The following is a 14,548-nucleotide window of genomic DNA, read 5'->3' as shown; positions in this document are numbered from 1 at the left end:
GCCACGTGTCATTATCCGAAAATACAATTTTTGTGAATAGATTTCAATAAAAATTTTAACCAATTTCATCACGCGACATGTCCTTACTTATTTAGAATCGTTGAAAATATTGAAATGTGGTGTAATAAAATGGTAAGGTATTTATATAAAAATATTATATATATATATATATTATATATTTTTTTTTTAAATTTTTGGAATTTTTAATTAGTTTTTAAAAAATATTAATTTAATTAATCTGGACCGTTGGATTACAAAAAATTTGAAATCCAACAGTCCAAAATAAGACACGTGGCCCACCCAAACATTTCTGATTTTTTTTTCTTTTTCTAAAAAAATTTTAACTGAAAAAACTGGATCGTTGATCTAGATATCAAATGGTCTAGATTCAAAGTGACTGAGTGGGGCTAACACGCAAGCCCCATCGTCTGAAAATATGACCGAGATGCGCCCTTGTGACATCCCACATCGCCCAGGGGAGTGATCCTTATATGTATATTCCTATCCATATCTAGTACGAGGCCTTTTGGGAGCTCACTGGCTTCGGGTTCCATCGGTACTCCGAAGTTAAGCGAGTAGCGTGTGAGAGCAATCCCATTATGGGTGACCCACTGGGAAGTTCTCGTGTGAGTTCCCATAAACAAAACCGTGAGGGTGTGCTAGGGGCCCAAAGCGAACAATATCGTGCTACGGTAGAGTTGGACGAAGGAAGTGGTCCCGTCCAGGTCAGGATGTAACAGCCCCCACGCAAGTGTGTTGCCCACGCGCTTGACGCAATTTTTTTTTTAACGTGGCTGACATCAGCCTTGCATCAGTCTCCCTCAGGCACTCGAGCCTTGGACTCTCGTCTGCTCTTTCCCACGGCCCCCCTTAGCCCAAATACCTGAATGGGTTGGAGCTAGTTTAGGAAGGGATTGGGTTGCAAATGAAGTTGGTCCCCTTGGCGTTTAACCACGCTGGACTTGCTCTAAGGAAGTCAAATTTATAATCCTCGTGGCTTGAGATGTTCAGTTGATATATTTGACTTTGAGCTCAAAATTAAGCATGAGACTTGTGACATAGATCAGGGAAGCCAAATATAAGATCCAAAACTTAAGATTTGAGTAATGCTATTTATACCATGTTTGTGTACCATATTTTCATACCATATTAGATGGCATTTGATGTGGGCAGCCACATCATTTGAATTAATCAATTTTTTAAATTTAGTTTATTATTTAATAAACTAGTTAATTAAATGATGATTGTGGTATACAAAGAGTCTTTCTCCTTCCTTTCCTTGGGTTTTGCAAATTTTTCAAATGATGTAGCTGTTTATATCAGATGCCACCTAAGATGGTATAGAAATGTGGTATAAAAACATGGTATGAATATCATTACTCCTTAAGACCTTTATGTGAAATTCAATGGCTTAACCCTAAACCCTTAAAGCAACGATGAATCTAGTCTTTCATATTTTAGAGTCCCCAGAAATTAAAGTTTTACAACACAATAAGTTTCATACATGATACATACTCCAAAGAAGGTTTTCGAGTAAGGAATGACACGCCCATAAACTCGATCCCAATCGAGATGCACTGTTTCGACGCCAAAGGTGTTTCCCTAATGTTTTAAGTTTCAAAAACAATTTCATATATATCACCAAAACACATACCAATATGAGAAATACTAACAATACAATCTAGATTTAGGGACGTATCATGATGTAAAATGACCTATTCTTTTTTAATTGAAGACTTTACTCTTCACAACTAATCCACATTGCTATTTACGAATATTGACAAATGACTGAGTTCGGTTTCATGCATTATGGTAATAGCTATTGTGATATTTGTATTAGAAATTTGAAGTGTTAGATAAGATTAGATCATGGATGGTTCTTGCGTTGGGTCTTCGAGTTCAATCTCGAGCATAAAGTTCTTTACGTCTAGTCGTAGGCGTTGGGGCTCCGTCTTGCTCGTTGGTTACTTATGGGCGCATGTCTATGAGGTCATTTGCCAGCATTAGGTCACCAAGTCCAATCCAGGGTGAGAATTGAGCTCTCATGGCACACATTGATCCCTGCGTTGTAGGTGCCATGTCTCCAAGTCCTACGCATCAGGTTAGAGGGTCGTTAGGTTTGATTCACCACCCCAAGAGTCAAATCACAGGCCACGAATCTTCGGGTCTAAATTTGTGAGAGAGAGCTAGATTTAAAGTTCGTTTGAAAATATTTGAAAATGGTTGAACACGCTTTTAGTGAAATTATTTTTTGAACTATTATTTAGTAAAAATGTAAGTAAATGTTTTCTCTAAAAATATTTTTAGTCATTTTAAAAATAATTCTAAATGAGCTTTTATATGTTCAATTTCAAGCACCAAAGTCAATCGAGTATCGATGTTAGGTGGCCGAGTCACAAGCTCCTATGCACCGGGGCGGGGTTCGAATTGTCTGAATCCCGATGCCGGATCAATTGTATTAGTTTTGGCTTAAATCATTTATTATAGTTGAATTTTGAAGTTCCCTTACCTACAACACTTAGATGAAATGACAAAAGGCCCATATGCAATTTCCAATACGCATGTAATTACAAAGATTCGCGCAAAAAATGACCAGAAATAAGGGATAAGTTGTGAGGTGAGGTGAATGAAAATAGGATTGAATTGATAGATATTAGGAATTAGGATAGATGGTGAAGATATTAAGACCTCTCATTCCAATTCACCACCAACACTCCAGCCGCAATACTTGTTGGATATTCGGCTTCTCCTTCTCTTCTCCCCTTTTATTTTCCTCCTAGTTTCAAAAATAATTAAAAAAAGCCTCCTCCTCCTTTTAAAAAAGCAATAAAATAGGAAGTAATAATTAAAAATCATTATGATATGCCACTGAATACTACAGTCTGATGATATTCTTCACTTGAAAGTGAAAGGTCTTAGGTTCGAATCTTGTGGATGACAATTTCGATACCAAATTAGGTTGCTTATTATGTGGCTTAACCAAACTCCCCTCCCCCAATATCGATGTACTAAAAAAAAATCACTATAAGATGGCTTAATAGTTGTAGACGAATTTCAAAGGCTTAATAATTGTGGACGAATTTCAAACTCGTATTTCACACGGCACGCCTTAAGTTTGATTCTTGATCCATTTTTTTTGTCAAACTTAACCCTTATGAATAACACGATAGTGGTGGTTGAAATAACTTTGTGAGTCTTTATTTCATGTGAAAGAGTAAACTGTCATTGTAAAGTTACTTCTAAAAAAAATTGAAAAATAAAAAATAAATTTTTTTATTTTTTAGAGAGAGAGAAAGGAAACGGCTTTGGGTTGAGATATTTTTGTCTGCGTGCTGCACCAACAAAACATTAGGGTTTTCTTCTCTCACAGATCTTTTTCCTTATTCTCCTTCTTCCAACCTCCCGTCGTCTTCACGTCCGCGCTACTTCTACAGGGTTTTGCATCGTACAGGTCTCTCTCTCTCCCTATCTCTCTCTATATATATTTCTCTCTCTACTGTGCATGTCAATCTCTTGCCTTGCATTAGCATCGATTCTGCGGCTCTGCTGTTTTCATTGCATTATAGATCGGGGATTGTTCGTCTCCAATTGCTTTTGATTCGGTTCTGTTTGGTTGCCGGGAAAATTTTATCAAAAGGGGAAGAGAAAGTGAGGGAAAATTTTATTAATTAGGTTGAGTGGTGAAATGGGTTTTCTTTTTTGGTGATTTTGGGTGCATTCTTGTTGGGTTGTTGGTTTTGTGTTTGGTGATTATTCCTTTTGCATATTTGAATTGATAATTCTGTAAAGTTTTTTGCTTGTTAATGTTTTCTTACTTGTGTTTACTTGTTCAGGGTTTTGTCGTCTGCGTTGATTGGACTTTGTTGGAACTGTAATTGAATTAGTGATTCAATTGGTGGAAATTTTTGAAGTGGGTTCAAAGATTATATATTTTTTAAGGCTATTTTGGAGTGATAATTTTGTCCTAGTTGTATCAACTATGCGCACTTCTTGGGCAGATTTGGCTGCAAATTCTGCAGCTGAGAATGTAGGTTCTGGCTCGTCTGGCAATGCTGGTTCAGGAAACTCTGCTGCTTCTGCTCCTAATCGATCCACCTACGTCCCCCCACATCTCCGTAACCGTCCACCTTCCTCGGACCTACCTGCTCCAAGCTACACTGGGCCTGCCAATGATCGAGGTGGCCCAGGTGCGCTCAGTGCACCTCGTTGGGGTGGTCCCAGAAATGACAACAGTCGAACTGGATATGGTGGCAATCCTGGTCGCGGTGGTGGTTGGGGAAGCAGAAGTGGTGGTTGGGATGGGAGGGCACGAGAAGTGAACCCCTTTGGAGATGATGACGAAACAGTGCAGCCGTTTAGTGAGCAAGATAACAGTGGTATTAACTTTGATGCGTATGAAGATATACCGGTTGAGACAAGTGGAGACAATGTTCCCCCTCCTGTGAATACCTTTGCAGATATTGACTTGGGTGACGCACTTAATAAAAATATTCAGAGGTGCAAATATGTGAAACCCACACCTGTGCAGCGTCATGCCATTCCTATCTCCCTTGCAGGCCGAGACTTGATGGCATGCGCCCAAACTGGTTCTGGAAAGACAGCTGCTTTCTGTTTCCCAATCATCAGTGGAATCATGAAGGGACAACCTGCACAGAGACCACCCCGCGGTGCACATACAGTCTATCCGCTTGCTCTCATTCTATCTCCTACTAGGGAGCTTTCAATTCAAGTATGTATAAAAAAATTGTTTTCTTACTTTTATATATGTCCTTGCAGGCCACATGATCAAGATTGAAAATTTCTCTTTGTATTTCAGATTCATGAGGAAGCTCGAAAATTTTCATATCAAACAGGTGTTAGGGTGGTTGTTGCGTATGGAGGAGCACCAATTAACCAGCAGGTGTGTCATCCTTTTATTTTCTTCTGTTGACTTGGTTTTTTTCCCCACGTTGGATTGGCTTTGCCCTCATGTACTGTTCTGTAATTGTTGACTTTATGTTGCTAATACATGTGAGAATGGTGTTTATATTGTCTAACTTATGAACTTTACAGTTTAGAACCTATGGTCTTATTTGCTTACAACTTTATTTACAAACTATGATTGCACCTTCTTCCTTTTTTTTTTCTTTTTTTTTTTTTCGTTTAAATGATAATTGAAAGAAATCACATGAAGTTCAATTTTGTTATGCCATATCCGAGGTAAAGTAGGAGTAGCCAAAATTGAAGGAAAGATGAGAGAAAATCGGTTACGGTGGTTTGGACACATGCAAAGAAGGCCTACTGATGCTCCGGTTAGAAGATGTGACTACGGGACAGAGGTCCAAGGCTGAAGGGGTAGAGGAAGACCTAGGAAAACTTTGGAAGAGACTCTAAGAAAAGACTTAAGAGTACTTGGATCTAACGGAGGACATGACACAGAACCAAGCGCAATGGCGTTCTAGGATTCATATAGCCGACCCCACTTAGTGGGAAAAGGCTTTGTTGTTGTTATTGTTGTATACTATGAAGGTTTCTGTTTTGCATTTTGTAGTTGGGATTATATACATGCATGAAAAATATTATAGCTTCACAGACTATGGATTTTGGACTGAACAGCGAGCTCAAGTGTTCTTTGTTGATTGTATTTTATGTTGCATTGGGTTTATATATGCATTTAAATTCAATAAGCAAAGTACTGTTTAGGCCTGCTTGGGAAATTTCTTTGTAGATATGGTTTTGGAGTTGGACTGAGACTGTTTTACTGGATCTTATTGCATCTTAATTTTTTTGTTTACTGAACCGGATTGTTATTTTTGAGATATATAGAAGATCTTGATGATGTATTTTTGGACAGCTACGGGAGCTTGAAAGAGGTGTTGATATTCTTGTCGCAACTCCTGGAAGACTGGTGGATATGCTGGAGAGAGCTAGGGTTTCGTTGCAGATGATTAGATATTTAGCCCTTGATGAGGCTGATCGAATGCTGGATATGGGTTTTGAACCACAAATAAGGAAAATTGTGCAGCAAATGGACATGCCTCCACCAGGTATGCGACAGACTATGCTATTCAGTGCCACTTTTCCGAAGGAAATACAGGTAATTTTTCTTTTTTGTGGGAAAAAGTTTATAAATGCAAGACTTTCTTCATAGTTTTTGCAGACATTTTGCAAACTAAAACAGTATCACACTTTGTGTTTCACTTGAAACTTTGTTTTGCGTGCAGAGACTGGCCTCTGATTTTCTTGCAAAGTACATCTTTCTGGCAGTTGGAAGGGTGGGTTCTAGTACTGATTTGATTGTTCAAAGGGTGGAATTTGTTCATGAATCTGATAAAAGAAGTCACCTCATGGACCTTCTTCATGCACAGAGGGCCAATGGTGCACAGGGCAAGGTATTCTGGTGGTACTTCTTTTGAACTTTTTATATGCCTTTGATATGTTTGTGGGGTTGTCATGTAGCTCTTTTCACTTAAGCTATTAAAGTGAAAACTTTTACCAATTGGAAAATCCAAATTTGTGCGGTCCTGGATCTTCTCCATCCCCCTGCTTACCTTGTTTTTTGATTTTGCAGCAAGCTCTGACATTAGTTTTTGTGGAGACAAAGAAGGGAGCTGATTCTCTTGAACATTGGCTGTGTATGAATGGTTTTCCTGCAACTACTATTCACGGTGACAGATCACAGCAGGTACATGGCTTTTGCTATCTGGTTTCTGTCATTCCAGGGGTACATGTCTTGATATACTGTTATGTATTTAACTTTAAGGGGAGTTACCTTGGTGTGGTTTTGTAATTGGTGCTATCACACCTCACTAATATGGTTGGATAATATTTATCAGACCCCGGCATCTTGTCATAGTAGAACAAACATGGACATTCTTACTCAGATTTTTTGAGTTAGTAGATTGTTCATGCTTGGGAATGTTGTGTTTATGGTTCTCCTTCCTGGACATTGAGATTCCAGTGAACATGAAGTAGCATGTTAGCTAATAATGGCAAGGTACATAACAAGTAGAGAACAAGAGGACTGTGAAATGCCTTGTTTGAATATCATCTTTTCCAGTGAACTTGGGCTTGTTGGTGTTTATAAGCATGCATTGGTCCTTTTATTTTGGTATTGATCCATGTCACATCACATTGTAGCACATGAGTTTTGGGTTTGGGACTTTTGTTGGTTTGTTGTCAAGTTCACACTGGGCAGTGATTGGAGATGCATTCTTCCTTATATATGTTGATATATGAAATATGAATTGGGTGATAAAGCGGTGTGGAAAAGCTGTTATTAGGATATACACTGTTTAAATTTTCGGCTTAGAGGCCAACTTAATAATTTATATAATCAGTTTGAGACTTAGGATTGGATGTTATGCCTGGGGCTTGAGGTCATGTAGTAGTTACATTGTTATAAGATTAATGTTTAAATTCTACCTTTTGTTTATATATTTGTTTATCTGTACTTTTGTGCAGGAAAGGGAACAAGCATTGAGGTCATTTAAAAGTGGCAATACTCCGATCTTGGTGGCTACTGATGTGGCTGCACGTGGGCTTGATATCCCTCATGTTGCGCATGTTGTCAACTTTGATCTTCCAAATGACATTGATGATTATGTCCACCGCATTGGTCGTACTGGACGAGCTGGGAAGTCTGGTTTGGCCACTGCCTTCTTTAATGAGAACAATTCGTCGCTCGCTAGGTCTTTGGCAGAATTGATGCAAGAATCAAATCAAGAAGTACCTGCTTGGCTGTCCCGGTACGCAGCTCGAGCTTCATTTGGTGGTGGGAGGAACCGTCGTTCTGGGGGAGGCCGGTTTGGTGGCCGTGACTTCCGAAGGGATTCCTCTTTCAGCAGAGGTGGCAATGATTACTATAGTGGAGGCGGTGGAGGCAGCAGTGGTGGATATGGGGGTGCTTATGGTGGGTACAGTGGAGGAGGATATGGTGCAGGGGTGGCCAGTGCGTGGGACTAACCGCTAACTCCTCAAAGCAGTTACAGTGTCTTAGGTAATGGATGCACACTTCTTTATAAGGTCATATTTTTGTTTCTGTAACGTTTGGTCTAAACAACCAATGTTTTATACTGTCGGAAACACTCATCAATGTTTGAGGGAGGGGGGACTTATCTTTGGTATTGGTGCCACAGGAATAGAAGGTTTGTGTAATGTTAGTAGGTGTCGATTTAAAAGGTGCTAACAGATTAGGGATTACTGTCATTTTAGTTTATCTAGTCTCTTATTATATACTCTGGCGCGTGAGTTTGGATGGGTTGTAGAATATGTAGCGCGAGAGGGGAGAGGGTTTCTTTTCGGCCGCATCTTTGTTTATCTCATAGGCATGTTCGTTTCAACCCAGTTTATGGGGTTTATAGTGTTAGAGGGTTCTTCTGTTCCTGCCATTTCTTTCCTCCTCTCACGGAGTTGAATACGCGGAGTTATAGGGCTTTTGTAATGTTTTGGTACTGACTGAAATAAATACAAGGCTCTTGGAAAACCAGATTTCTCCGATTTGAATGGGACCTTTCGGTACCAATCGGACAGGATTAGTCTTAGTTGCCAGTCATTGTTGAACGCGAAACGTTTGTTATTTTTATGCAAGCTATGTTAATTCAGAAAGTCTAAAAGTTTTTTCAGATCGATCTTCTGTTGTTTTGGATGCTTAGCCTCATATTGTACCTTAAGTTAACATCGATTTAATTTTGATGTGGGATTGAATGACAATTTAAAATAGCTATATATGGTGTGTGAGGGATTGATAGTTCAGTTGGTTAACAACATTTGCCTTTGTATCATACTCTTGAGGACCCATGTTCTACTTCTCTCTTTGCTGACATCGTTTCTAATATTATAAAAAATGGGTACAGAATGTATTAAAAAATTTGCAAATGTGTGTTGGGCCAGTTGACTATAGCAACTTGCTTGTGTTTTGCGAGCTCAACCCTCTTTGGATATTAGAGTAGTTTAGAGTGTCGCATTGTCGAAGTCTAACCCCAAAGAGAGAGACACTTTGATTTTTATTTTTGGCGTGCGGGACATGGAGAGGTGAGTGTCCATCAGCAACTCGAAATAAGTGGTTAATTACGTAGGAAATAAAAGGTCTCGACTCCCTTTTGAGTCTTTTGACATATCAAGACATAAACCAAGCCTTCATCTCTTTTGACATGCGCATGTGAGCCAAAAGAGCAAGTACACATTTTATCTTATCTTTCTCACATCCAAATCAAAATGTTGGATATCTCCTCTTTCTTTTCTTTGTTGATTTTTATATTCTCCTTTTCCCCTTTCTTTTTCTTATTTTTTCAAATTTTCTTTAATCCGTGAGTAGTCTGAAAAATAAACCGTGGAACTTTGACACTAAGAAATTAAATGGGTGAATGTTTAAAAAATCAGACGACTTGGTAGGCTGGACTACCAAAGACAAACCCTTTATTTTCATTTGGTAATGTTTCTAATCAGTATCAACGCGACTAACATAATGAAAATTGGTCTAGCAGTGCAAAGTCTTCAATTTATCGAACTTGTTGGATTAAGTCATGAGTTCAGATCTCATGAGCCACGTTAAAAATAATCGATTTCAATTGATTCATATCCAATAGAAACAATTGGACACCAAACTTTGAGAAAAGGATAAGAGAGAGAGTTGGGTGGAAGTAAGAAACAGAAAATGAAATTTCATTAAACAGTAGCCAATGGATAGGTAAGCTCATTAAAGAGTGATGGAGGTGAGCTATTAATATTTTGTGAGTCCAAAAGCAATATCCAACCCTTCCCAATGTCTTGTCTGTCTCCCTCACTTTGTTATTTGTCCTCTCCCCTAAATTGGGGTTTTGACATGGGCTCTATCACCCATGTTGGAGTTGAAGTTAAAATCAAACATCTAAGAAGGGGGTTAAACACCATTTTAGTCCCTCTATTTTGCTTGCATTTTGTTTGATTCATTATGTTTTACATTTAACTTTCAAATTGCGTTACGCTTTAGTGGTATTCTTATTCGCTTGTAAGTGAGAAAATTCAGGTTCGATTTGAATGAATGATGAGTTTTATATCTATTTATGCTGATTAATTATGCATTTAATCCAAAATTACCTTCCAATTTCATTGTGTATACAAATTTGTGTTTTGAGTTAGGTCATTCCGTTACGGCTTAGTGACATTCTTGGTCACTTGTTTGATTTCAATGAATGACGAGTTCAATACCTATTTATACTGATTAATTATGCACTTTAAGCCAAAATCACATTCAAATTTTGTTGTATAAACAAATTTGTGTGTTTGAATTTAACTAATTAGGTCATTGTATTTCATCCCGTCAATGGCAACGCTGGTCCATCTTATTTAATTTGACGTTAATTTATATATGCGAGTCTTTGCATTTGTGCAACGTGTTAGAGTAACGCTCTAATTAAATGGAAAGAACAAAAAGCTTTAACCATTTTAGTTTTTCAGCCTATACGTACAGAAATTACTTATCAAAATACAAAATCAGATGTTGGTGAGCCCATGGTCCAGCTGTACTCTTTGGTCTAGAGAGATAAAGAAACAAGAGACTGCAAGCAAGTCTTCTCTTCTAGAGAGAGAGAGAGAGAGAGTGAAAGAGAGAGAAGATGTGCCCTCACATTTTGATGTTGTTCTAAGTATAACTTCTCAGTTGGTGGAGGCAGACTTCTATTTTTTTATTTTCTGCATTTTTTTGTTTGCATTTGCAGTGATAAAAAGGAAAAACAAACCTCCCCAGAAGAAAACAGAAGGCTTCCAGTTCATTTATGCTATCTGCTGGATCGGATTCAAGAAATTGAAATTCCAGCTCCGAAGTGGCTTCTCGATCCAAGCTTCCTCCAACCATTTTTCTATGAGCTTGTGATTCGCAGATGGACCAGAACACTGAACAGTCTTCCAATGCTCAGAGGGGCTTCAGAGTTCAAGCTCCACTGGTTAGTCTCCTCGCTGATATCTGAACCCAATTTCCTTTTTATGTTTTTATAATTTTTTCATGGCATTTGGGAGATACCCAGATGAAAGTTTAGCTAAATTGTGAAAAATTGTGAAGAAATTTTGGATTTTTCTTTTCGGTTTGTGTTTTCTTAAGATTGTAGAGGTGCTCAGCAAGTATTTTTGTTGAATGTGTGATTCTTTGGGGAAAGGTTTTGAATTTTTATTGTATGAGGCTTCTTCCCAAATGGATCTTCCTACATCTATGTATAAACGCTGGTATACCAAGAATACGCAAGAAAGGTACTTTGAATTGTTAATTCATCGCCAGAGACGGCTTAGAACCAATAGTTCATTATCTAACGGACTTTTCCATAGGGGATGGGGAAATGTTTGACTTTGATTCTTATGAGAATTTAGCTGAATTATGCAAAATTTTTGAGAAAAGATTGGACATTTGGTTGTGAGCTTGCGTGTTTGAGGTTATCTGGTTCTTCGTGCTTTGCATTGTCCTTTTGCTTCTTCTGTTTTCATGAGCTTTTATGGAACTTTGGAATTATTTTTTGAGCATACAGGTTCTGGAAATGCTAAAGCTTAACTTCTTTCTTTTGTGATTTATTTCATGGGGGTTATGGTGATCTAAGGATTAAATCCTAGTGCTTTATTAACAGAGTGAACTTTTTCGAAGAAGGAATTTGATGATCATTTGTTAGGATTGTTCTCACTCCGCAAGCTGCGGATTTTTGCTTCTTGAGTACTCTAATAAATGCCCTTGAGGTGCCTGTTCTGATTTCGTGGTGTTGGGATTGTGTTGGCTGCTAATCAATGATGATCAAGTTGGAACCTAAGATCTCTCTCTCTCGGTTTAATTATAAAGTGTGTTCTTCCCAAATGTCCGCATTAAAGAACAAAGTTAGAGAAAGGAGGTCATTCATGTTATCCTGTCCTAGCTTTTTGTTGCTAAGAAATTAGTGTTTTTTCACAATTAGCTGCCTTCAACATGAGTTTCAATTATGTTCTTGTAACATTTACAAGTTTTTTTGGATGAAATTACTGCATTTACTTTTCAGTACTTCGAGGGTTATTCAAGCCATTTCTATCTTGTTCTCTGGTGTGCATTTGGATGAGGGACTTGGGCCAAATTTATTAGGAATGCACTACAAAAATTAGAAAGAGGATCTCGAAATGACTAGATGCAATGCGTTTGAGAGAACTTTCAAATGACTCCTTAGAGTTCCGTAAAGTTGTCATATGAAAGTCCTGTGTTTAGTGTCTTTGTAGTGTATTTTAGTAATAGCTTTGTAGTGCTTGAGTAGTTCATTTGTTGGGCAACCATATCATTCTTTTTGCATGATAAATTATATGTAGATAAATACATACATCCTTTAACTCCTCCACCTCTTTCGTGCTGTGGAAAAGGATTCAATTGCTACTATCATTTTTTTGTATTTTATACTTTTGTTACCATCCCAGATTTGTTTTTTTATTTTGGTGGTGTAATTCATGTTATTAACCTAAGCAGTACCATATAATGTCACCAACTCTGTGCCTACCGTATATCTATTGTCATAAGCACGTCAAATTATATGTCACGGACTTGTGGCCACTAGCTTCCCCTCGGTGTTTCTAACTTACCTTTTACTTTTGTTATCTCATGCATCCTGACATGCCTTGGTTTGCAGGTTGACTCCGTATCATGCTATTGTAAAGTAGATGCGGGCTTAAAAACAGTTGCAGGAGCAAGAAAGTTTGTCCCAGGATCAAAAATTTGCATCCAGCCTGATATCAATCCTAATGCGCACAGGGGAAAAAACTTGCGCAGGGAAAGGACGAGAATCCAGCCACCCCTCCTGCCTGGTCTACCTGATGATCTTGCAATTGCTTGTTTAATCAGAGTACCCCGTGTTGAACATAGAAAACTCCGTCTAGTTTGCAAAAGGTGGTATCGCCTTCTAGCTGGAAACTTCTTTTATTCGCTTAGAAAAAGTCTTGGAATGGCAGAAGAATGGGTTTATGTTATCAAAAGAGACCGTGATGGAAGGATCTCTTGGCATGCTTTTGATCCTACATACCAGCTCTGGCAGCCGCTTCCACCCGTTCCTGGTGAGTATTCTGCCGCGCTTGGTTTTGGTTGTGCTGTCCTTAGCGGTTGTCACCTGTACTTGTTTGGAGGAAAAGATCCATTGAAGGGATCTATGAGAAGGGTTATTTTTTACAGTGCTCGGACAAATAAATGGCACAGGGCACCAGATATGCTTCGGAAACGCCATTTCTTTGGCTCTTGTGTTATTAATAATTGTCTTTATGTAGCCGGTGGGGAGTGTGAAGGAATTCAAAGGACTCTTCGTTCTGCTGAAATTTATGATCCGAACAAAAATCGGTGGAGCTTTATTTCCGATATGAGCACAGCTATGGTGCCCTTTATTGGGGTGGTTCATGATGGAATGTGGTTCCTAAAAGGACTTGGGTCACACCGTGAGGTAATGAGTGAAGCCTATACTCCCGAAGCCAATACCTGGACCCCTATTAGTGACGGGATGGTTGCTGGGTGGCGCAACCCGAGTATTTCTTTAAATGGGCAGCTCTATGCTCTGGACTGCCGTGATGGGTGCAAGCTTAGGGTCTATGATCGAGTATCAGATTCATGGATCAAATTTATAGATAGCAAGCTTCATCTAGGGAGTTCTCGTGCTTTGGAGGCTGCTGCACTTGTTCCCCTTAACGGGAAGCTTTGCATTATTCGTAATAACATGAGCATCAGTTTAGTTGATGTTTCAAGTCCGGATAAACATGTCGAAAGCAACCCTCAGCTTTGGGAAAATATCGCCGGTAAAGGTCATTTCAGAACTCTGGTCTCCAATTTATGGTCAAGTATAGCAGGCCGAACTGGTTTGAAGAGTCACATTGTACACTGTCAAGTGCTCCAAGCATGACAAGCTGAGAACTGGCGTCGGTGTTGCTTGTGCTTTGTGTTAAGGAAGAGTAGAGATGAGAAGCATTGTTGGTGCATCTGTAGAGCCAAGGCGGTCATCTCTTGCAAGAGATCTGGTATGTGACTGGAGATACTGGTTTCGGAAATAGAATTTCGATGTTGTTGGCCTCGGAAAAAGATTTATGAGGCCATTTCTTTACATTCATGATCAAGAGAGAGCAGATAAATGTGCAAATCTAGTTATATTGGTCTAGGCCTTTTTGTCTTGTGCTATGGGGATTTTATGTTTAGTAGCATGTAATCTTAGAGATGCTTTTGTGAATATACGTGTCATTAGAGATCATTCAATATATTTTTTTCATTAGAATAATGCTTGGCTACTCAAAGCTTTTTGCTTCTAATTCATATGCTTTCGTGTTTTTTATTAGAACTGTATAAATCACTATAAAGATGATGTCTGCAAAAAAAATCAATTAAAACTAAGGTGGTTTAGTTATCGAATTGTATAATCACAAATGGACGAAAATGGTAGAAGTATGCAAAGTGATTTATAATATGAACTGTTCCGATTATAAGCGCAAAGTAACGAGTAACAACAGACATATTTCAAACTCCACGAGCAATCATATCCTGAAACCGTTTGAACGACTCTTCCCTTTGAATCTTGAGCTGGTTTCTGAACTTTATGATGAAGGCATCAGCCATTTCATTGACGTC

At 38.6% G+C, this 14,548-nt stretch overlaps 2 protein-coding genes across 2 annotated transcripts; both read left to right on the top strand.

Annotated features, from left to right (window-relative positions):
- The first annotated feature begins 3,315 nt into the window (after positions 1-3,315).
- On the top strand, positions 3,316-8,603 carry LOC137742564 (DEAD-box ATP-dependent RNA helicase 37-like). The gene is made up of 7 exons (XM_068482469.1): positions 3,316-3,451; positions 3,834-4,729; positions 4,817-4,900; positions 5,834-6,076; positions 6,204-6,371; positions 6,551-6,664; positions 7,444-8,603. The coding sequence occupies exons 2-7, from the start codon at positions 3,980-3,982 to the stop codon at positions 7,942-7,944; spliced, it is 1,860 nt and encodes a 619-aa protein (XP_068338570.1). The 5' UTR covers positions 3,316-3,451; positions 3,834-3,979; the 3' UTR covers positions 7,945-8,603.
- Positions 8,604-10,549: 1,946 nt separating this feature from the next.
- Positions 10,550-14,204, top strand: LOC137742433 (F-box/kelch-repeat protein At1g55270-like). Its single transcript, XM_068482299.1, has 2 exons — positions 10,550-10,901; positions 12,582-14,204. Exons 1-2 carry the CDS (start codon positions 10,839-10,841, stop codon positions 13,830-13,832), a joined length of 1,314 nt encoding a protein of 437 aa, XP_068338400.1. The 5' UTR covers positions 10,550-10,838; the 3' UTR covers positions 13,833-14,204.
- The last annotated feature ends 344 nt before the right edge of the window (positions 14,205-14,548 follow it).

The sequence above is a fragment of the Pyrus communis genome, chromosome 8 (genome assembly GCF_963583255.1).
Source record: "Pyrus communis chromosome 8, drPyrComm1.1, whole genome shotgun sequence".
Taxonomy (NCBI): domain Eukaryota; kingdom Viridiplantae; phylum Streptophyta; class Magnoliopsida; order Rosales; family Rosaceae; genus Pyrus; species Pyrus communis.
The sequence above is the reverse complement of the archived record's forward strand: the minus strand, read 5'-3'. Positions and strand labels throughout refer to the sequence as shown.

Coding starts and splice junctions, on each gene's coding strand:
- LOC137742564 (XM_068482469.1), top strand. CDS start 3,980: ATGCGCACTTCTTGGGCAGATTTGGCTGCAAATTCTGCAGCTGAGAAT. Junction 4,730..4,816: donor CTAGGGAGCTTTCAATTCAA/GTATGTATAAAA, acceptor TTTGTATTTCAG/ATTCATGAGGAAGCTCGAAA. Junction 6,077..6,203: donor CTTTTCCGAAGGAAATACAG/GTAATTTTTCTT, acceptor TTTTGCGTGCAG/AGACTGGCCTCTGATTTTCT.
- LOC137742433 (XM_068482299.1), top strand. CDS start 10,839: ATGGACCAGAACACTGAACAGTCTTCCAATGCTCAGAGGGGCTTCAGA. Junction 10,902..12,581: donor TCAGAGTTCAAGCTCCACTG/GTTAGTCTCCTC, acceptor CTTGGTTTGCAG/GTTGACTCCGTATCATGCTA.